Source organism: Pristiophorus japonicus, chromosome 13, assembly GCF_044704955.1.
Source record: "Pristiophorus japonicus isolate sPriJap1 chromosome 13, sPriJap1.hap1, whole genome shotgun sequence".
NCBI classification, from domain to species: domain Eukaryota; kingdom Metazoa; phylum Chordata; class Chondrichthyes; family Pristiophoridae; genus Pristiophorus; species Pristiophorus japonicus.
The window spans coordinates 133,526,916-133,550,211 of record NC_091989.1 but is presented as its reverse complement, the minus strand read 5'-3'; the positions used below and the strand labels follow the sequence as shown (position 1 = coordinate 133,550,211).

The 23,296-nt window shown below is 42.5% G+C and overlaps 1 protein-coding gene across 1 annotated transcript in view; it reads left to right on the top strand.

Moving 5' to 3' along the window:
- The window catches only part of cyld (cylindromatosis (turban tumor syndrome)), a 66,050-nt gene that overhangs the window by 957 nt on the left and 41,797 nt on the right, over window positions 1-23,296 (top strand). The window contains exons 2-3 of the mRNA XM_070898023.1: window positions 11,469-11,768; window positions 17,127-17,229. Coding sequence (XP_070754124.1) covers window positions 11,469-11,768; window positions 17,127-17,229 — 403 coding nt within the window. The remainder of the gene's footprint in view (window positions 1-11,468; window positions 11,769-17,126; window positions 17,230-23,296) is intronic.

The window sequence follows — 23,296 nt, the reverse complement described above, 5'->3', positions numbered from 1 at the left end:
TGCTGTAATTAAATTCAGTATGCTTTCAGTATCTCATTGAAATTCTAAGATTCTGAGGGGGATAGACAGGGTAGATGCTGGGAGGTTGTTTTCCCCTGGCTAGAAAGTCTAGAACTAGGGGGGCATAGTCTCAGGATAAGGGATCGGCTGTTTAAGACCGAGTTAAGAAGGAATTTCTTCACTCAGACGGTTGTGAATCTTTGGAATCCTTTGCCCAAAGGGGTGTGGATGCTCAAGTCGTTGTGTATATTCAAGGCTGAGAAAGATAGACTTTTGGACTCGAGGAGAATCAATGGATATGGGCATTGGGCAGGAAAGTGGAGTTGAGGTCGAAGATCAGCCATGATCTTATTGAATGGTGGAGCCAGCTCGAGGGGCCGTGGAGCCTAATCCTGCTCCTGATTCTTGTGTTCAAGTGCAAGTTATTACGCCTGTTGTCTTAAAAGAAAAAAGAAAGACTTGCATTTATATAGTGCCTTTCACGACTGCTGGACGTCTCAAAGCACTTTACAGCCAATGAAGTACATTGTGGAGTGTAGTCACTGTTGTAATATGGAAAATGCGGCAGCCAATTTGCGCACAGTTCCCTTTGAACTACCTATTCAACCCCGTATCTTTCCTCCTCACTTCATTGTCACTCACCTCACTCTTAACCCTCCATGTACTTCCCCCTGCTTTCCATTTGCTCCCCCTCCCCCCCCCCCCCCCCCACCCTTTCCCAAGGAGTGCTGGGGCCCTCAACCAGCTTCTTCCATCCTCTCCATCCTATCCATTTCCCTCAGATTTTGCTTGCTTTCAAATTTCAATGTCTCAATTATTCTCCCTTTTTCTGTCCTCCCCTCTTATTTCCATTATCCCTTTTTTTCCCTCCCCGGGTGCTCCGACTGCGCAATCCAAATTCAGCTGATCACAGCTCTGAGGAAAAACATCGTCCAAGTCCAGGCTTTTGGGAGAAACATAGAAACATAGAAAATAGGTGTAGGAGTAGGCCATTCAGCCCTTCTAGCCTGCACCGCCATTCAATGAGTTCATGGCTGAACATGCAACTTCAGTACCCCCTTCCTGCTTTCTCGCCACACCCCTTGATCCCCCTAGTAGTAAGGACTTCATCTAACTCCCTTTTGAATATATTTAGTGAATTGGCCTCAACTACTTTCTGTGGTAGAGAATTCCACAGGTTCATCACTCTCTGGGTGAAGAGGTTTCTCCTCATCTCGGTCCTAAATGGCTTACCCCTTATCCTTAGACTGTGACCCCTGGTTCTGGACTTCCCCAACATTGGGAACATTCTTCCTGCATCAAACCTGTCTAAACCCGTCAGAATTTTAAACGTTTCTATGAGGTCCCCTCTCATTCTTCTGAACTCCAGTGAATACAAGCCCAGTTGATCCAGTCTTTCTTGATGGGTCAGTCCCACCATTCCGGGAATCAGTCTGGTGAATCTTCGCTGCACTCCCTCAATAGCAAGAATGTCCTTCTTCAAGTTAGGAGACCAAAATTGTACACAATACTCCAGGTGTGGCCTCACCAAGGCCCTGTACAACTGTAGCAACACCTCCCTGCCCCTGTACTCAAATCCCCTCGCTATGAAGGCCAACATGCCATTTGCTTTCTTAACCGCCTGCTGTACCTGCATGCCAACCTTCAATGACTGATGTACCATGACACCCAGGTCTCGTTGCACCTTCCCTTTTCCTAATCTGTCACCATTCAGATAATAGTCTGTCTCTCTGTTTTTACCACCAAAGTGGATAACCTCACATTTATCCACATTATACTTCATCTGCCATGCATTTGCCCACTCACCTAACCTATCCAAGTCACTCTGCAGCCTCATAGCATCCTCCTCGCAGCTCACACTGCCACCCAACTTAGTGTCATCCGCAAATTTGGAGATACTACATTTAATCCCCTCATCTAAATCATTAATGTACAATGTAAACAGCTGGGGCCCCAGCACAGAACCTTGCGGTACCCCACTAGTCACTGCCTGCCATTCTGAAAAGTACCCATTTACTCCTGCTCTTTGCATCCTGTCTGACAACCAGTTCTCAATCCACGTCAGCACACTACCCCCAATCCCATGTGCTTTAACTTTGCACATTAATCTCTTGTGTGGGACCTTGTCGAAAGCCTTCTGAAAGTCCAAATATACCACATCAACTGGTTCTCCCTTGTCCACTTTACTGGAAACATCCTCAAAAAATTCCAGAAGATTTGTCAAGCATGATTTCCTTTTCAAAAATCCATGCTGACTTGGACCTATCATGTCATCTTTTTCCAAATGTGCTGCTATGACATCCTTAATAATTGATTTCATCATTTTACCCACTACTGAGGTCAGGCTGACCGGTCTATAATTCCCTGTTTTCTCTCTCCCTCCTTTTTCAAAAAGTGTGGTTACATTGGCTACCCTCCACTCGATAGGAACTGATCCAGAGTCAATGGAATGTTGGAAAATGACTGTCAATGCATCCGCTATTTCCAAGGCCACCTCCTTAAGTACTCTGGGATGCAGTCCATCAGGCCCTGGGGATTTATCGGCCTTCAATCCCATCAATTTCCCCAACACAATTTCCCGACTAATAAAGATTTCCCTCAGTTCTTTCTCCTTACTAGACCCTCTGACCCCTTTTATATCCAGAAGGTTGTTTGTGTCCTCCTTAGTGAATACCGAACCAAAGTACTTGTTCAATTGGTCTGCCATTTCTTTGTTCCCCGTTATGACTTCCCCTGATTCTAACTGCAGGGGACCTACGTTTGTCTTTACTAACCTTTTTCTCTACATATCTATAGAAACTTTTGCAATCCGCCTTAATGTTCCCTGCAAGCTTCTTCTCGTACTCCATTTTCCTTGCCCTAATCAAACCCTTTGTCCTCCTCTGCTGAGTTCTAAATTTCTCCCAGTCCCCAGGTTCGCTGCTATTTCTGGCCAATTTGTATGCCACTTCCTTGGCTTTAATACTATCCCTGATTTCCCTTGACAGCCACGGTTGAGCCACCTTCCCTTTTTTATTTTTACGCCAGACAGGAATGTACAATTGTTGTAGTTCATCCATGCGGTCTCTAAATGTCTGCCATTGCCCATCCACAGTCAACCCCTTAAGTATCATTCGCCAATCTATCCTAGCCAATTCACGCCTCATACCTTCAAAGTTACCCTTCTTTAAGTTCTGGACCATGGTCTCTGAATTAACTGTTTCATTCTCCATCCTAATGCAGAATTCCACCATATTATGGTCACTCTTCCCCAAGTGGCCTTGCACAATGAGATTGCTAATTAATCCTCTCTCATTACACAACACCCAGTCTAAGATGGCCTCCCCCCAGTTGGTTCCTCGACATATTGGTCTAGAAAACCATCCCTTATGCACTCCAGGAAATCCTCCTCCACCGTATTGCTTCCAGTTTGGCTAGCCCAATCTATGTGCATATTAAAGTCACCCATTATAACTGCTGCACCTTTATTGCATGCACCCCATATTTCCTGTTTGATGCGCTCCCCAACATCACTACTACTGTTTGGAGGTCTGTACACAACTCCCACTAACGATTTTTGCCCTTTGGTGTTCTGCAGCTCTACCCATATAGATTCCACATCATCCAAGCTAATGTCTTTCCTAACTATTGCATTAATCTCCTCTTTAACCAGCAATGCTACCCCACCTCCTTTTCCTTTTATTCTATCCTTCCTGAATGTTGAATACCCCTGGATGTTGAGTTCCCAGCCCTGATCATCCTGGAGCCATGTCTCCGTAATCCCAATCACATCATATTTGTTAACATCTATTTGCACAGTTAATTCATCCACCTTATTGCAGATACTCCTTGCATTAAGACACAAAGCCTTCAGGCTTGTTTTTTTAACACCCTTTGTCCTTTTAGAATTTTGCTGTACAGTGGCCCTTTTTGTTCTTTGCCTTGGGTTTCTCTGCCCTCCACTTTTCCTCATCTCCTTTCTGTCTTTTGCTTTTCCCTCCTTTTTGTTTCCCTCTGTCTCCCTGCATTGGTTCCCATCCCCCTGCCATATTACTTTAACTCCTCTCCAACAGCACTAGCAAACACTCCCCCGAGGACATTGGTTCCGGTCCTGCCCAGGTGCAGACCATCCGGTTTGTACTGGTCCCACTTCCCCCAGAACCGGTTCCAATGCCCCAGGAATTTGAATCCTTCCCTGCTGCACCACTGCTCAAGCCACTTATTCATCTGCGCTATCCTGCGATTCCTACTCTGACTAGCACGTGGCACTGGTAGCAATCCCGAGATTACTACTTTTGAGGTCCTACTTTTTAATTTAGCTCCTAGCTCCTTAAATTCGTTTCATAGGACCTCATCCCTTTTTTTACCTATGTCGTTGGTACCAATGTGCACCACGACAACTGGCTGCTCTACCTCCCTTTTTAGAATGTCCTGCACCCGCTCCGAGACATCCTTGACCCTTGCACCAGGGAGGCAACATACCATCCTGGAGTCTCGGTTGCGGCCGCAGAAACGCCTATCTATTCCCCTCACCATTGAATCCCCTATCACTATCGCTCTCCCACTCTTTTTCCTGCCCTCCTGTGCAACAGAGCCAGCCACGGTGCCATGAACTTGGCTGCTGCTGCCCTCCCCTGATGAGTCACCCACCCCCCCCCCCCAAATAGCACTCAAAGCAGTGTATCTGTTTTGCAGGGGGATGACCACAGGGGACCCCTGCACTACCTTCCTTGCACTGCTCTTCCTGCTGGTCTTCCATTCTCTATCTGGCTGTGGACCCTTCTCCTGCGGTAAGACCAACTCGCTACACGTGCTACTCACGTCATTCTCAGCATTGTGGATGCTCCAGAGTGAATCCACCCTCAGCTCCAACTCCGCAACGCGGACCGTCAGGAGCTGGAGCTGGAGGTGGATACACTTCCCGCACACGTAGTCGTCAGGGACACCAGAAGTGTCCGAGTTCCCACATGGTACAGGAGGAGCATAACACCCGACCGAGCTCTCCTGCCATGACTTAACCCTTAGATACACTTAAATTGGTGACAACAATGTTAAAAGTTACTGACTAATATAAAAAAGAAAAAGAAAAACTACTCACCAATCACCAGCCAATCACTTACCCCCTCGGCTGTGAAGTCACCTTTCTGTTTCTTTCTACTTCTTTTTTGCCTTCTCCCTGTAGCTGCACAAGTACGCCTCTCACGGCCTTTTATCGGCCTCTGCTGATCCACGGACTCACGCCTCAGCGACCATGAACTCCTGCTGCCTCTCGCGGCCTTTTATAGGCCTCTCCTGATCCCCGGACTCACGCCTCAGCGAGAGTCTGAGGACTTCAAATAAAAACTTTAACAAAGGCATTAAAAGACACAAAGAACAATTCGTTAAATAAATTTAATCCAACTAGAAATGTCAGTTTGGTGGGGAAGAGCCAGACAAAGGTGGTTTGTAGATAAAAGATAATAGTGCATATGGTTGGGTGTCACAGGAAACGAGGATGGATAAGTCATAAGATTAACATTGGGAATCCGTTTAGAGTGTCACCTAATGACATTACAGGGAATTGTAATAGCTAAGTGGATCTTTTTACATGGAAAGTCCCACAGGAGATGATTACCTTGTGGTTTCAATGAAGCACAAGACCTACATAAGAATTTTGTTGTTAAGAATTATGTGTATAATATATAATTTATATCATTTGTGCAATGCAATGGACCTTGAGAAAATTGTGTAGTCTAAGTATTTTTAGAATGTATTATTTTGGTCTGCATTCATTTTTATTCCAACAACAACCACTTGTATTTATATAATGCCTTTAACGTAGTAAGATGTCCTAAGGCGCTTCACAGGCATGTCCTGAGACAAAAATTAGACACTGAGCCACATGAGGAGAAATTAGGGCAGGTGACCAAAAGCTTTGTCAAAGAGGTAGATTTTGAGGAACATCTTAAAGAAGAAAAAAAGAGATGGAAAGCTTTAGGCAGGGAATTCCAGAGCTTGGGAGCCTCCTAGGCAATAGAAGGCACAGCCACCAATGGCTGAGCGATTATAATCAGGGATGGTCAAGAAGGTAGAATTAAAGCAGATATCTCGGGGGCGCAGGGGGGCTGGGGGGGGGGAAGGTGGAGGGCGAGGGGCGAGGGGGGCGGGAGGAGGAGGAGGAGGGTGAGGGGCGAGGGGCCGGGGGGGAAGGCGAGGGGGGTGGAGGGGGGGCGGGCGAGGCGGGGAGGGTGGGGGCGAGGGGGGGGAAGATGGCGAGGGAGGCGAGGGGGGGGGGAAAAGAGGGGAGGCGGGAGGGAGGGCGGCTGGAGGAGCTTACAGAGATAGGGTTGGAGGGATTTCAAAAATCAGGATGAAAACTTTGAAATTGAGGCGTTGCTTAACTGAGAGCCAGCAGATATTGAAATCTGTATCGCTGCATTATGAAAAACTATTTTTCTATCTTAACTTTTACAAAATAATTATGTTCTTGTTTAGGAGCATCACATTTACTGAAAATCAAACTTTCTTTTATACATTGAATGACAACACAATAGTATTAATAGGAACATTCTAGTCTGAGAACTGTTGGCGGCAACTGTTTTCATTCTTTCCATACTCTGTGTTTTAGCAGTGAGTCAGAGTTGTGTAGTCAGCTGATGACATGTAGGAGTATGGTATTTACAGGCGTCAGAGTCTCAGCCAGAAAACGGTCATCGTCATAGGGTATAGAGTAGTATTGTGGCCTGCTGTAGTCTTCGAAGTAGAGGGAAAAAGATAAAAGGAAATGGGGAATAAATAAACTTTGGGGGGGTGGGGGGAATCCCCAGGACTATATTCTAGCACTTGTTTTTGTACATTTATTTGTGTATGAATGTTGATGGAAGAAATAGGGATTGTTTTTATTGCATAAATGTGATATTCTGTAATCTTGAGTTGTTGTATACAACTAGTGGCCTCGTTTCCTGTTGTATAATTTCTGATTTTAATAAGGCTAAACTTGCATTTTTGACTTGTGTGATACATTTTTTTTTAAACTTACAAGTATCTGGTACTTTGTTTCTAGTCTGTCTTTCTGCATTCTTACCTGGGCCGGAACTTGACAATCTTTATACTTTGAAAAGTGTTGCTAACTCTACCTTACTAATGAACTAAATCTCACGCATTGAGATTCCACGTGACCCATCTGCTGTAGTAGCATGAATTGCCCTAATGGGTAACAATACAAATTGTTTTTTGGTGCTCGGTGTCCTCTTTGACCCCGAGTTGTGCTTCACACACCATATCCAATCATCACCAAGACTGCTTCTTCTGTTCTGCAACATTGCCCACCTCCACTCTTGCTCTCACACTGACTACTGCTAAACCCTCATCTATGCTTTTATTACCTCCAGTGCCTTCAACACTCTTGCCCTCTTTACTGGCCTCTTGAGCACCACCCTCCAACTCTTCCAATATTGCTGCCTGCGCCATCTTTCACCATCTCTCACACGCCCATCACTCCTCTGCTCACCATCCTCTGGCTTCCTGTTTTCCTGTCACGGGGAATTCAGAGTTTTCATTCTCATTGAGAAATCCCTCTAAGGACTTTCTCCACTTACTTCTGCAACCTGTTCCCACGCTTTGTCGCAGCCTGTGCCCAATAGTCTTCTGATTCCAGCTTGCTTTCCTGTACCCTACCATTGGTGGCAGAGCCTGCAGACGCCTCAGCCCTAATCTCTGGAACTCAGTCTCTAAACCCTACCCACCTTACAGCCTTTTGTCTGCTTTTCTAAGCCTTTTCAAAACCTGTTTCTTCAACCATGCTTTAGGTCACCACCTCTCTCATTACTGCTTAGCTTCTGTTTCTGTTCTGCAAAGTACTTGGGATATTTTTATGTTAAGGGCACGGACCTGTTTGCAAATAGTTTGATATCTGATTTTTTTTTTACAATCTATGTTATGCTATTTGTTTCAATGGCATGTGTAAAATAATTCTTCTTTACTAATTTGTAAATTATCCCTTGTTTTTAAAAAAAAAACTTTTCAGTAATTGGTTTGCCTGGAATATTGATTGTCTTGGTGAATATTATTCTCAAGAGATCCTCTGAGCTTCAGAAAGTCTGTAAGCTAGTTAAAGGTAGATTGGTACAGTGGAAATCCCATGCTAGTGAGTCAAGAAATACAGGAAAAATATAGCATACATTATGCTTGCAGCACACAATATGCCTGATCCAGACAATGACATTGTGGATTCTCTAGCCTTCCCTCCCAGAGCCCTTAGAGTTTTCAGTTAATTCCCTGCATAATTTTGAAAATGTTGTTGGAGATCATTGGTCTTCAAACTTTTTTTTATTTGTTTTATTTTTCTCTGTTTATCAGAAGTTTAATTTTTTAGGCTTTTCACCTGATAAACAGGCCACCCAGCAAGCCCTCCTGTCAATCATGGGGCTCCACCTACCATTTACAACCACCCTATTTTGGACTGGGACCTACCTGAATCCAGCTTGCCCTGTTTTCCTTGGTGAAAAAGTGGCTGGTCTGAAGCCTGTCAACTTGTGTCTCAGAACTCCTTGGGCCTAGCATCCCGACATCACAACCTACAGCCCCGGAATCCCTCCTCGTCTCTCCCCTTTATCCCTATGTCTTTTACTTACCTTCTCCCATTCTCTTCCCTGTGACCATTTTCCTCCCAGTGACCATATTTCAAGGTCGCTAAGCCACCAATGAATTTTGAAAGGCTGCGAATGCTTACAGACATTTAAACTCACTTGCATTATACAAATATGTAGTATTAATTGCTTGCATGCCTGAGCAAGCTAAAATCCCCTTTTAGCTGAAATATATTTGAGGCCTTTGGTTTTTTATAAACATACCTTTACAATCAGCAAATACATAATTGCCTGTATATGGTGACTGGGAAACACAGTCCTCAATACTTCACAATACTTCTATACATAGTTATGTCGGTCCCAGTCAGGAACTCATCTAGCTCCTTTTTGAATGTTTGCAGTGAATCGGTACTCACTGCACTTGCTGACAACTTTCTCCACACATCGACAACTCTGTGAAAAGAAATGAAGACATTTCACCTCCTATGTTTACGGAAATTATACTCGTGTCCACTGGTCCTCCTTGCCTATCGGCATGGAGCAAATCTAACCTTTGCATTATATTAAAGACCTTGTTCAAATCTCGTTGAAAGACCAATTTTCTAGTTCTATCATGGTAACTATGGGTCTTTAAACTAAATATCAATCTAGTGGCCGCCTTCTGAACCTCTTCAAAGGCTTCTACATCACCCTGTGAGTGAACCAAAATTGGACACAGTACTCTAAATGAGGCCCAATACAAAGATGGCATAATTTTTCTTTTGTATTTAATTATCCTGGCAATACATCCTAATCTGCTTTTACAATACCTCGCAGCCCTTCAGAGATTCATGTACTAAAACAACTAGTCTTTCTCCTATTGGCCTTCAGCTTGCAACCCTGCATGTTGTCTACATGCTTGGAATTGGCGCTATCTAAATACCTAATTTATCTGTATTAAATAACATTTGCCAGATGCAGGCCTATTCCCCTGTAGTAATCTGCTGCTTCCTGCTGCTCTTAGGAATTTTGGATTCAGTGCTGGCTGGTCTTCTATTAATTTGTTAATTCACTGTTGCCTACTTAGCTATGCTGGATTGTTCGTCAGTATCTTTTCCTCAATGAGTCCTGATGCACGAGGTTTGTGTTGCTTGAGTGGGTTCAGATTTCCTGTTGCGCTTGTATGATGTAACAAAAAATCATTCTATTTTAAATTAAGTTCTCTGGTTTATTCTGCTATTTTTAATCGTGTTATTATAGTAACAGTTTCTGTGATCCACTGATTTAGGGTATTCTGTCATCACATCCTTTGGAAACATCAAGATAAAATGTTTCAATACTACAAATCTTGACTTCCCACGTGTAATGCCGCAGGAAGTAACATTCTACTAAATCAAATGATGGCCTTGCAGATCCACCGGGTACTGGGAAGTTTCTTTTATTTGTAACAAGTCTAAACCCAGCTTCTTTGGTCTTCCCCTCAAAATCGTGAGATCAGCTATCCTCTCTCTTTATTTTGTACCCTTCACAATGATATCCTTGCTCTGTTATGGTGACACAGTACATCACGTGGGGGCTAATCAGTACTTAAACCTGCTTTCACCTTTCTTGATTTGTATGCTATTCCTCTGTTACTGCAACACACCTTGTTTGTTTTCACTGAATCCATATACTGGGCTAATGGTTTCAACAGCTTGTTTTTTTTACACACAACACCCAGTTCCCTTTCCTGGTGAGTAGGGTGCATGTATACATGCTTTTTAGTCTGATTACTTGGTCTCCAAATTTTACATTTAGCTTGAGATTGCATCTCTGTTGGACCACTTTCCTAAAAAGATATTACTCGTTCTGAATTCAGATGTATTGTTCCTTATTTGTTTTCCTAAATGTTATTATCTTGCCTTTAAAACCCTTATCTAAGTACTTGGCGTCTATATATTTAAACATCTTGCATATGTAGAATTACACTTCCAAGGATCACATGTTTAAAAAGTGTATACAAGGCAAAAAGTAATGATTGCGTCAACTATTTCATAGTCTAAATGCAAAGTATAGTAATTGGGAGCACTGCACTGACTAAATGCATAAAACAGCAAATACCACAAAACTGACTCTTACAAGTTTCAGGTCCTTAAATATTCTTTCTCACTCTTGTAAGTGTTCTAAGTGTCTTGTGTTCAGGAGTGTACCTGTGCTGTCCAATACCTAATGATATGATGGCATAATGATAGGACCCACGAGTGATCTGAACCAGATATTGTCTTTCTTGCATGAACTTCTCTAATCTTTCTGAAGGTGGACTGAGAAACACTTGGTGCACCTTCTCTCCGTTCAAGGAATTCACCTGTCAATAAAAGCAGCTACCTCCTCCCCTCTTGGTATTTGGGTATAAAGAGAGCATCTCCTGCTAATCTCAAAATAAATGGGACCTAGCTTGGAGTTGAACAGTTGACCTTTGTTGCATTAGAATTAGACTGAGCTGTGACATTCCTCAAACTAGCTCATTTGGTTTTAATACATATCATTAGTGCCTGCAGTCTGTTGGATTTTTTTTTAATCCTGTGGGCATTCACTTTGATTTAAAATGCAGCATTTAAACATAATCCCAAATCCTTACTGTAAAAAAAAAAATCACAAATCCCAAAGTGTGACACCGACGAATCAAACAACTCAATTTTCTTTGTTGTTTTCTCACTAATCCATTTGATTTTAGTTCATTGAACCACTTATTAAAATAGTGATGCTCTTTCCTTTTTATTTAAGTAATTTGCAACCATGTACAGTGAACAAGCACAGAAATGCTGTTTTAATGTCCGTGACTTTATCATTGTGATTTGAATATGGATAAGCAAGTGTTTCTTTTGTATAGTACCTTTTTGTTTCTTTATTTCATTTGTTATTGAAGCATCTTTTGTTAATGTGTTAATGTCTCTGATTTAACAGGAAGAAGGCAGAGGTCAAGGCTATACAGATGGCTCATACAAAGGAAAACAGCTCTTCGGGTGTGGTGATGATTGTGGAGTTTTTGTTCCTTTTGACAAACTGGAGCTTGTTGAAGAGGAAGATGACACCACACTTGAATCTGACTGCGCTGAAATGTTTCAAATCAGTGAGAAATCTGCCATAGAGATTAACTCCAGGGTCTCTGCGTGTATTGAAGGTGAACTAGTGTTTGGAACAGTCGTATTCTGTGGTCTGCTGCCAGGGAAAGAAAACTATGGCTATTTTTTAGGTGTTGACATGGTGAGAAGAAGTGTTTTCTGCTTTTACTTGATGTGGAATGTCTTTTGCTGCCATATTTGCAACCAATTGTAGCCTGTCTCAGGGTGAGCATAAAGCTAATTTGTGTCTTTTAGGAAATGTTGAGCCTAATGGTGCAGAGAACTATACTAATGAGCATAGTTTTAGCAATGGGGGAATTGAAAACACCCTTGGAGAAACAAACAAAGAAAGAAAGAACTTGCATTTATATAGTGCTTTTGCTATCTCAGGATCTTCACAGCCAATTAAGTACTCTGTGAAACGTAGTCACTGTTTTATTGTCGGAAAATGTGCAGCCAGTTTTCTGGTCCCACCAACAGCAGTGCGATAAATGGCAAAATCTGTGTTTTAATTATGTTGATGTTGACCAGGGCACTGGGAGAATTCCCCTGCTCTTTGATTACAGTGACGGGATCTTTTACATCCACCTGGGAAAACAGTTTAACATCTCGTCCAAAGGCCGGCACCTTGAACCGAGCAGCACCCCTTCAGTACTGCACTAAAGTGTCAGCATAAATTATGTTCAAGTATCTGGACTGAAGCTTCAATCCACAATCTTCTGACTTGGGCGAGAGTGCTACCATTGAGCCAAGGTTAACACTACTCATTGCTTTATGTAAAAGTATTCAAATATAAATAGATGTTGACCAAAGCAATAGTTTATTTAAAATGTATTCATTTTTACAGTTTATTCCCCCCCTCCCCCCAATTTTAAAAGTTGCTAATATGGATAAGTCTCATGGTTGTAATTTTTTTAAGTCATTTATAATTGCCAAAGTCTCTATCTAAAAACCCTAGTTTGGATGGGAAGATAAATCTGAAGGAATGTTCGATAGGAAAAGGGGTGTGGTTTGGGAAGAAGAGAACATCCACCATAACATTACATTGGCCCAGAAATCTTGGTCGGAAGCTTCCCGCGGGCGGATGCCTCCGACCGCATTCATTTCTACGAAAGTACCTGGTGGTCCCGGAGGTTCGGCGACTTGTGGTCCTGGGGCTCTACGCGAGGGCCAACGTAGGGACCCATGTATCCCAGGATTGCACTGGTTTATACAGATCTCTGGAATTAGGTTGGACCGGCACACACATCAGAGTAGGGGGATCCCCATTCATACTTTTGGTAATTCCGTATGTACAGAGCTGCCATAAGTATGAATGGGAGTACCCCCAAAAACACACACACTGAAAATAAATTAAAAAATACATTACATATTTAAAATTAATTCAAATGCAATTTAATTAAATATTTTATACAAACATTTAAAACAAATATTTTAAAAATGTTTTAACAGGGTTAAAAATAAACTTGCCTTAATGGACCGGGTTTTTAATATATAAATGAGCGATAACATTTTTCTATTTTTTAAAACTCTTACACTGGTAAAAAGCAGCCCAAGAGTTTGAATGACACTCGCTGAGTAGGAATTGGATGCTCGCGTTTCGCATACCTAAACCCGGAACTTGCGGGGACCCCGCGGGCGTGTGTGCGCCTGTGGGGAGCGGGGTTTCAGACCCATTGTTTATTTTGTAGATGAGAGGTGGTGCTGTATTTTATCTCTTCCTCCTTGCCCTCCCATTTTTTTTGCTAAAACCTTGTAAATTTTTGCTTCAGGCTAGAAATTATAATGGCCCACAATTGGTTTAAACTCATTGATTATGCTGACCATGTTACTGAGAAGCAGATGTGCTGTTAAAATTTGCCTGATCACCAGTAGATAAATGTTCTGCATGATCGGATACCAATTCTTGCAGTCAGAAGGTCCTAAGCTCCGTCCCTATTCTCTGCATTGAGCAGACCTCAGCTAGTGTAGTTAAGGGGCAATACAATTGGCTTCAGTGTCCTGTGAACAATGAAGGGTAAGAAATAGCCAGGTTTCCTGCTCTTGATTGCTGTCTAGTGGACCCTTGCTAGAAGGTTTGAATCTGTAAACATCACCTAAAGAAAGGGTCAATCTTTTTTGAGATGTCCTCCACCGTTCAAGTTGAATAGCCAGCCAGTTTTGTGTAAGCTCATATGTGGACACTTGGTTGAGGTGCTCGAGGGCTGCTAGCACCAATGAATCGTACTGCAGAATAAACCTTCAGAAGGGAAGCGAATGTCTCAGTTTGGCAACTATGTATTCAAGCTTCTGCAGAGATGATGGGCCAAAATTTAAGGTCTCAGAGACTTGTTGCTGGCCGTTTGCGGCAGCCATTCCTAAAAATCGAATGGCCACCGCTTTAGGCTCAACAGGCCGACCCGACTTAAATTCAGGTCGGGGATTTTTCGGCCTGGACCCCATGCCGTCCAAGTGGTACCACCGCCAATAAAATCAATAAAAAAACAATAAAAATACTTGCCCAGCGATTTTCACCTCACTCCGTGGATCACCCACTACGCGGTGCACCCGACAGGTTCCTGTGTCGGTGCACCTCTGCAGAGTGACTGCGGGCCCGGCAGCACGGCCACCCTTAAAGGGGAGGGCCCACTGCCTCATCCACAGTGCACTCCCTCTTGGGTGCCAGGTCGCTGACCCAGCTGAAACTCTCTCTGGTGGCCCAGTGGCTAAAGTTTAAAAAATGATCGCATCTCTCCCCTTTAACGGAGGGGAGATGTCATGTATGTAACCTCTATGTAACACCACGGCAATACTGTATATACTTAAGCAATGCACACCTTGTGGGAGACACTCCTTACCTGGTCATCCAGGTATATAAAGGGAGATCTCACGCAGGGTCATCACTTCTTGGTCCTGTGAATAAAGGTTCAGTTCATTAGTGACCTTGTCCATAGAATGTGCCTCATGTGGGTTTTGTGCCATTGAGTAAGGACATTACAGGAGAGAGCTTGGTGACGCACACCCTCTGACATGTCAACATGCTGATTGATAGTGGTGGGCGGGCCTTCCAACCCATTTTCAGCCAGTCAGCCTGGCTTTGAGTCTAAGGCCCGCCCCCATTATGATTCATTTCCTGTAGGACTTTGAAAAAAAATTCACTGTCCTGAAATTGAATCTACTCACCGCACCAAGTGTTCCAGCAGTGAGTAACAGCTAAAAACTCATAGGTGTGCCAGCTTTCTGGCCCCGATGTGCAAATTAAAGAATGCACTCATGTAATGTCCCTTTTTTTAAAAAAAAAGCAATCTCAGCATGCGCTAAAGATCTCTTAATAGGTATAGTTTTCTTCCCACTTTGATCCCCTCGGTAAATGGGCTAACTTCATGCCCTCTTCTAAGATGCTTTTAACTTGCCTCCCCACCCCCAGAAGTATGCAAATAACCTCGGTGTATAGCATGCTTTGTATTTTTCACCCTCCCTCCATTTTAGTCCCTACACTGCATCTTACCCATGGTATAGGTGAGATTGCAAATTTGCAGTGTTGGGAATCCCTGTTATCTTGTGAAAAACGAGTTGATCGCATCCACTTTCACCTTCCTTTTGGCAGCTCACTGGATGTAAATTAAGTTGTCAATCTGAAATTTTGTGTGACTCTTTAACTGCAACACTTGGTTTGCTGATATTTTTTTCTAATATTTTGTTGTTAATCGAATTGAGGTCATGCATTTGAGCATTAGATTTCCAAACTGCCTACTAGTAGACCAGTAACATTTTAATTGCTAGATCACAAGATAATTACAAAAATCATTCAGCCCATCTTAATTCATCCATCCAGAACCATCTTAAAGTTCCCCCATTGTGGCATCTAACTGTTTCTTAAATAATTCTAGGATTTTGCCTCCACTGCTCTATCTGGGAAATATATTGCACATGTTATAATCATAAGGTTCTTTGTTTGTTTGAAGACTTTCCTGATCCTAACATTACTGTTTACTAGTTTGAACCTGTGTTCCCTTCTACTACTGTAATTTAATGAACTAGTCCAGGATTACTTTTTCAATACTTTAACAATCTTATACCTCTAAGATCAACTCGTATGCTTCCTTTCTAAACTGAAAAGCCCAACATTTTCGGGTGGTTTGCGACCGGGTTTTCGCTGCGTTTTGACCCTCCGTGGCGGAAACCCAGTTGCAATCCTCTGTTCCTTTTTTGCAGTGGCGCTGGGAAGCACCGCTGGGGAGAGCTGGGCCGGGTGTGGAACGACTCTGATTGCAACAATGTCTGAGTTTCAAGACTCACCCGACCCGTACGCCGCGCCGTGCCCTGAGGACCGCCAGGTAAAACCTAGCGGTTCAGCCCTGCCGGCAACGGTAAGTTGGAAAACCTGAAAAAAAGGTAAGTTAAAGTTTTTTTTTGCAGCGATTTGTTAGGTAAGGGTCTTGGTAATGTTTTTTGAATTTTTTTTCTCCCCCTCCCAAGGCACCTCTCGCAGCGCTTCCGGCCCCGCACTAAAGTTGGCAAGGATTGTGTTTTTGCGCTGCAAAAATAGTGCAACGCCTCCATTTGTGCTGCGCCCCGGGCGCAGACCCCAAATGCCGAACGTTAGGCCTTGAATTAGTAACGGAGCGAAAACGGTAATTTTTCCGCACCACCTCCATTTTCGCCCCGAAGCAGAGAAAGACGCAAATCAAGTCTTCAGTCTTTCCTGATCACGTGGAACTGACTCCAGGGACAAGCCTTGTGACTCTCTGTCCTGCCTCCCAGTGCTTGAATGGTTTCTTGAACTAGGTGCGGTATTCAAGGTGTGGTCTGACCAGTGCACTATAAAGTTTGAGAACTACCTCCTCTGATTTGTATTCTATTGTTTTAGCTGTGTAGTTTAACGTTCTATTGGCTTTGCCGCTCTGCATTGGTTGGACATGTTTACTAACGAGTCTACGAAGACTCCTAAGTCTCTTTTGACTTCCTCCTTTGCTATTTCAGCACCGTTCATAGTGTGTGTCGTCCATTTTATATTGATCGGCAATAAACTTTATCTGCCATTGCTCTGCCTACTTAAAAACTTTGTGCAACTCATTCTCCAATTTCTGAGTGGTCCCTTCCAATTTCATGCCCCGCCCAGTTTGTTGTCATCAGCAAATTTGATAACTTTGCATTGAGTTCCTGAATCTGTCATTTATGTAATTGGAATAGTACTGGGCCACCCAGCCAGTGCTTCTCTTATTTCTCTTACTTCCGCCCACCTCACCACTACTGCCATTCGAGTGGCAGGGAGAGAAGGAACTGCCGTAGTGAAGAGTTGAAAGAACTGTTAAGCAATGATTAGTTGTGTGAATCAAGGAGTAAAGAAAGCCCAAAATAGTCCAGGTAAAGGAGGAAAAAAAACACTTAAAAGTCATGGCTGAAAAATAACTACATGTTTAGGTATTATTAATCATTAAAAATCCCTTGAGCGGTACAATAATGCTACTTAATATAATGCAAATGTTGACTTAAAATATTCAAACCTCTCTTTTTTCAGGACAACCTCTTGGGTGATTGGAATGGCACATGGGAAGGAAAAGTACTGTACGATACTTCGCAAGAAGATGTCTCCCTTCTGTGGATAGAAGATGTGACGCTAGGTATATACCTTTCACACTTTTGAAAAGTTCTGAAAATTAATTCTCCAATTGAATATTTTTCCACATTTAATTTACATTGTGTTTTTAATTAATGAGGTGTGTAGAGAAGAATGACCAAGTAGTTAGTTACCTCACTAAGAAATCTATTGTATCTACTCATTAAGGGCTGGATTTCCATCATTTAGCCCTACTGGTTTTTCGGTGGTATTTCAATGATATTTAAAAAAAATTGTGTTTTTTTTTTAACCACCGAAATACCACTTTCACTCAAGGCCGCTATTTTTATCAAATATGACCGGTGGTAGGACTAACTGTATTTCGTTCTTATTTTTGATCCTGCAATACTCAAAGTAAAATGAGTGGTATTTTTGCAGTTGGTAAAAATGGTGGTATTGATGAATTTACCTCTGGTAGTAATTTTCGGTGGTATTTTGGTGTTGCACACTTAATGACGTCAGAAAAACTGCAAAAAAAAAGGCATTTTTTGCTACTGGTAGCAAATCACTGATGAAGTTAACACCGGTGATTTTGATGCTAAATTGTGAAATCAGCGCTATTTCGGTGGTAATCTGCGATTAATTTACCACCGGTGGTATCTTGGGTGGTAAATGATCGAAAAAATGATGAAAATCCAGCCCAAAAGAGAAAACTTGCATTTATATACAGATTTCCTATGCTTGCCCTTTTTTCTCTCTTATTTTTTTAACTTTAGTCCAACTTATCCCATCTTTTCCAACATTTTTTTTTCCTCAAAAAAAAGTTCGTTTAACATGGTTGCATTGCAAAATAGGTAGTAATCTTACCTGTTTTACTAAAATTGTTAATTTAGGGTGCACAACTTTATTTTTTATACTTAATTTTAAAAATTCTCCTTATTGGTAGATAGGGATTCAAATAAGCTTGTGCCTGAGGGTGGCTGGACACGAGAAGAACTGTAGAGAGGATCTCTACAGTCAGTGCATCTTGGGAACCAGACTGGTTATAAATGCTACAAGATCGTCCATTGCACTATTCAGTCTAGCAGCTCCAACAACTGTTACTTTTTGCTGCGCTTTTCCAGGAAGATTAGCTTGAAATAACAAAATGACTGAGAACATGGTGGCTGGCCAATGTACAGGGGACGTCTAGTGTTTGCAAATCTTAGCATAAAAGTCCTAAAGGAAAAAGCTTTGGGAATAACTTTGAGAATTTTGGATTTTTTTGGTTCGAAGAAGTCTTTCCCTTGACATGATGGGTAAATCCTTGGGTTCTAATCTCAAATTTTATGGCTAATAGAAAGTATATTGAACAAGTACTTTGGTTCAGTATTCACTAAGGAGGACACAAACAACCTTCCGGATATAAAAGTGGTCAGAGGGTCTATTAAGGAGGAGGAACTGAGGGAAATCTTTATTAGTCGGGAAATTGTGTTGGGGAAATTGATGGGATTGAAGGCCGATAAATCCCCGGGCCTGATGGACTGCATCCCAGAGTACTTAAGGAGGTGGCCTTGGAAATAGCGGATGCATTGACAGTCATTTTCCAACATTCCATTGACTCTGGATCAGTTCCTATCGAGTGGAGGGTAGCCAATGTAACCCCACTTTTTAAAAAAGGAGGGAGAGAGAAAGCAGGGAATTATAGACCGGTCAGTCTGACCTCAGTAGTGGGTAAAATGATGGAATCAATTATTAAGGATGTCATAGCAGCGCATTTGGAAAATGGTGACATGATGGGTCCAAGTCAGCATGGATTTGTGAAAGGGAGATCATGCTTGACAAATCTTCTGGAATTTTTTGAGGATGTTTCCAATAAAGTGGACAAAGGAGTACCAGTTGATGTGGTATATTTGGACTTTCAGAAGGCTTTCGACAAGGTCCCACACAGGAGATTAATGTGCAAAGTTAAAGCACATGGGATTGGGGGTAGTGTGCTGACGTGGATTGAGAACTGGTTGTCAGACAGGAAGCAAAGAGTAGGAGTAAATGGGTACTTTTCGGAATGGCAGGCAGTGACTAGTGGGGTACCGCAGGGTTCTGTGCTGGGGCCCCAGCTGTTTACATTGTACATTAATGATTTAGACGAGGGGATTAAATGTAGTATCTCCAAATTTGCGGATGACACTAAGTTGGGTGGCAGTGTGAGCTGCGAGGAGGATGCTATGAGGCTACAGAGTGACTTGGATAGGTTAGGTGAGTGGGCAAATGCGTGGCAGATGAAGTATAATGTGGATAAATGTGAGGTTATCCACTTTGGTGGTAAAAACAGAGAGACGGACTATTATCTGAATGGTGACAGATTAGGAAAAGGGAAGGTGCAACGAGACCTGGGTGTCATGGTACATCAGTCATTGAAGGTTGGCATGCAGGTACAGCAGGCGGTTAAGAAAGCAAATGGCATGTTGGCCTTCATAGCGAGGGGATTTGAGTACAGGGGCAGGGAGGTGTTGCTACAGTTGTACAGGGCCTTGGTGAGGCCACACCTGGAGTATTGTGTACAGTTTTGGTCTCCTAACTTGAGGAAGGACATACTTGCTATTGAGGGAGTGCAGCGAAGATTCACCAGACTGATTCCCGGGATGGTGGGACTGACCTATCAAGAAAGACTGGATCAACTGGGCTTGTATTCACTGGAGTTCAGAAGAGTGAGAGGGGACCTCATAGAAACGTTTAAAATTCTGACGGGTTTGGACAGGTTGGATGCAGGAAGAATGTTCCCAATGTTGGGGAAGTCCAGAACCAGGGGTCACAGTCTAAGGATAAGGGGTAAGCCATTTAGGACCGAGATAAGGAGAAACTTCTTCACCCAGAGAGTGGTGAACCTGTGGAATTCTCTACCACAGGAAGTAGTTGAGGCCAATTCACTAAATATATTCAAAAGGGAGTTAGATGAAGTCCTTACTACTCGGGGGATCAAGGGGTATGGCGTGAAAGCAGGAAGTGGGTACTGAAGTTTCATGTTCAGCCATGAACTCGTTGAATGGCGGTGCAGGCTAGAAGGGCTGAATGGCCTGCTCCTGCACCTATTTTCTATGTTTCTATGTTTCTATATACATTCTAATATATATAAACCAACTTGACACTTTTAATTTTACTTTCAATATTTGACAGGTGCACATATTTAAGGACATTAGTAAATAACAATGTGTTTCCATGCAATTGGTTCACACCATGAGTTATGGTTGCTTGTAGATCTCATTGTTTAAAATTACTGTTGCTGGAACATTAGTATACGTTGTTGTGATGTTCTTTGTGATGTCACAGAGCTCCATCCTTTTAACCCTGCATGTAAGTCAGGACAATACTTACAGCCAATCCGTTCAGTGGATGATACAAATTGATATCTGAAGACATATCTTTCATGTACGTACGTATTGTCAAATTTTGGCGCAAACTTTTCCCTAAAGAGATTGAAAAATTGCTAATTTACCAAAATATGAAAAAAATCATAAAAATCAAATGTTAATGTTGGTGCCCTTTTAAAGCATTATGTCTGTTGGTGATCAGGATTAAGGGGTGATGTAATTGAGTGTTTAAGATGATTAAAGGATTTGGTAGGGTAGATGGAGAGAAACTATTTGCACTGATGGGAGAAACCAGAACAAGGGTAATAACCTTAAAACTAGAGCTAGTCCATTCAGGGGTGAGGAAACCCTTCACACAAAGGGTAATGGAAATTGAACACTCACTCAAAGCTGTTGAGGCTAGGTCAATTGAAAATAAGATTGATAGATTTTTCTTCGGCAAGTGTATTTAGGGATATGGAATCAAGGCGGGTAAATGGAATTAGGATACAGATCAGCCATGATCTAATTGAATAGTGGAACATGCTTGATGGGTTGCATGGCCGACTCCTGTTCCTTTGATTGTGGCTTTGCTCTAAACCGTGCTCAAACTATGTTTTGTCAAAATGTAACCTTGTATGTAGTAGTGAAATTATGGGTGTCTGATCATAGAAATCAAACAACATGAATAGATTGGCAATTTAACAATCTCTGTTATGACTAGTATGTGGGATTAAAAACTAAATATATTCTCTAAATAGTATATAATGTCTAAAATCTTACGAAGGAAAATAGACTTTTCAATGTCTGTTTAGTTATACAAGTGGTAACTTGTGACCTGCAATATTCCACACAATATATGTATCTGTATAATTAAATATCCTGCATCAAGCACATTTGACCATTGGCCAAAATGTCATGATTGTGGCAAAGATCCACCATCTGTTAAATTAATTATACTGATCGTCTCAATATCCTGTTGACTAAATTCAGAAGTAAATTTAAAAAAAAATTCCAATCAATAGATAAGTAGGCAGGCTTCCAATCAGCAGTGAAAAAGACTCAAAACTACCCAATCAAATTATTCATTTTTTTTCCAGTTTGGAGCCTGCACCTACTACAAAGTGAACCAGTCAAATTATTGAAATCTCATTACACTGTTTTCTGTTCCAATTTCCCTTCATTTCCGTGCACATAGCTAAAAAATAACACATTACATAAAGTTTTAAAAAGTTGCACAATTCTGGAAAAAAAAATCTCAACTTAACCATAAAAATTGGTCATTTAATAATACACCATCTAGTTTTAAGTCGGCTTGGAAACTATTTCATAATTCAGTGCTTGTGTGGGGAATGGGTAAATAATGTCACACTGGCATGGTCGAGCATGCTCTTGAGTTTAAGACCGAGGCTCCTCATTGGAACTGAATAGGGAGAGATGGTTTTACTCTATTTCTGACCTAGGAGTACTTGGTACTGACATTGGGCTCAAGTTTCGGCCTGAGTTGCTCCTATTTTTTTTTGAGCAACTAGTTTAGAATGGAGCATCTTAGAAATTGCAATTCTCAGCATTTAGTTTGCTCCAGTTCTAGTCAGTTAGAATAGTTTCATTTTAGAACAGATTTTTTTCAAAAGGGGGCGTGTCCAGCCACTTACGCCTATTTTGCAAGTTTAGGCAGCGAAAACTTACTCCAAACTAACTTAGAATGGAGTAAGTGTAGATTTTTATACGCTCAGAAAAACATTGCCTACACATAAATCAGGCGTAGGGAACGAAAGATGGGGGGGGAGGGAAGTTTACAAACATTAAAGACTTCACTTTTACAAATAAAGAGCCATCAATAATAAATTATAAATAAATCAATAAATCAACCAATAAATCAATTAAATAAATAAAACATTATTTCTACTCACCTACTGCAGCACTGGGAGCCCTCCAACAGCGTGCTGGGATGCCCCCCTCTCTTTCCCCCCCCCCCCCCCCTCCCCCCCCACACCCCGTGTGTGTCCCCCTCTCCCTCTCTCCCAGAGAGGGGGGGAGAGACTGAACGGGCTGAGTTGGGCCGTCGACACTTTGGGCAAGGCCCGCCCCCAGCGAGATGCCGGGCGGACGGCCCTGCCGACGACGGAGGGGAGGGAGATCCAGTCCGATCTTCGCCCTGTGAGCCCATTTGGCCAGGGCTAGGGTCGGGCCCTTCCCACCCAGCCTCAGGGGCCTGGAGCTACTGCACATGCGCGCACACTCTAGCGTGCATGTGCAGAGGTCCAGGCACTGTTTTCAGCGCCGGGACCTGGCTCCACTCCCGACCCCTTGTGCTGCATCACGCCGAGCACGAAGACATCCTGAAGAGACCGGAGAATCACAAGGTAAGTTTTCGGCGCCCTTTTTCTTCCAGAACGTCGCCGTATCTTATCGAGATGCGCCGTTTTTCCAGAGGGCGGAAACTTGGGCCCACTGTGTTCCATTTCCCAGGATTAACAATTCCTCATATTCCACAGAACAAAAATGTTAAAATGAATAATATTTTTTCAAAAGTGCCTGCAGGAAGTCTCCCCCCGCCCCCCCTTAAAGACTTGTATTTCTATTTGGGGTTTGAGTTGGAAATTTCACCTGAGCCTCGAGTGCTGTAGACACATTCTGTGGTTTTATTACAGAGATAAATCATGGAAATTGTAGTTTCCCCAGTTCCTATAGAACAATGTTCTGAATGCACTGACATCTCATTTCACATGACAGCCACCCAGAAAATAACTGGGGTGCAAACAGTAGAAAGAAACATCAGAAAGAATTCCTTTTATCCTCGTG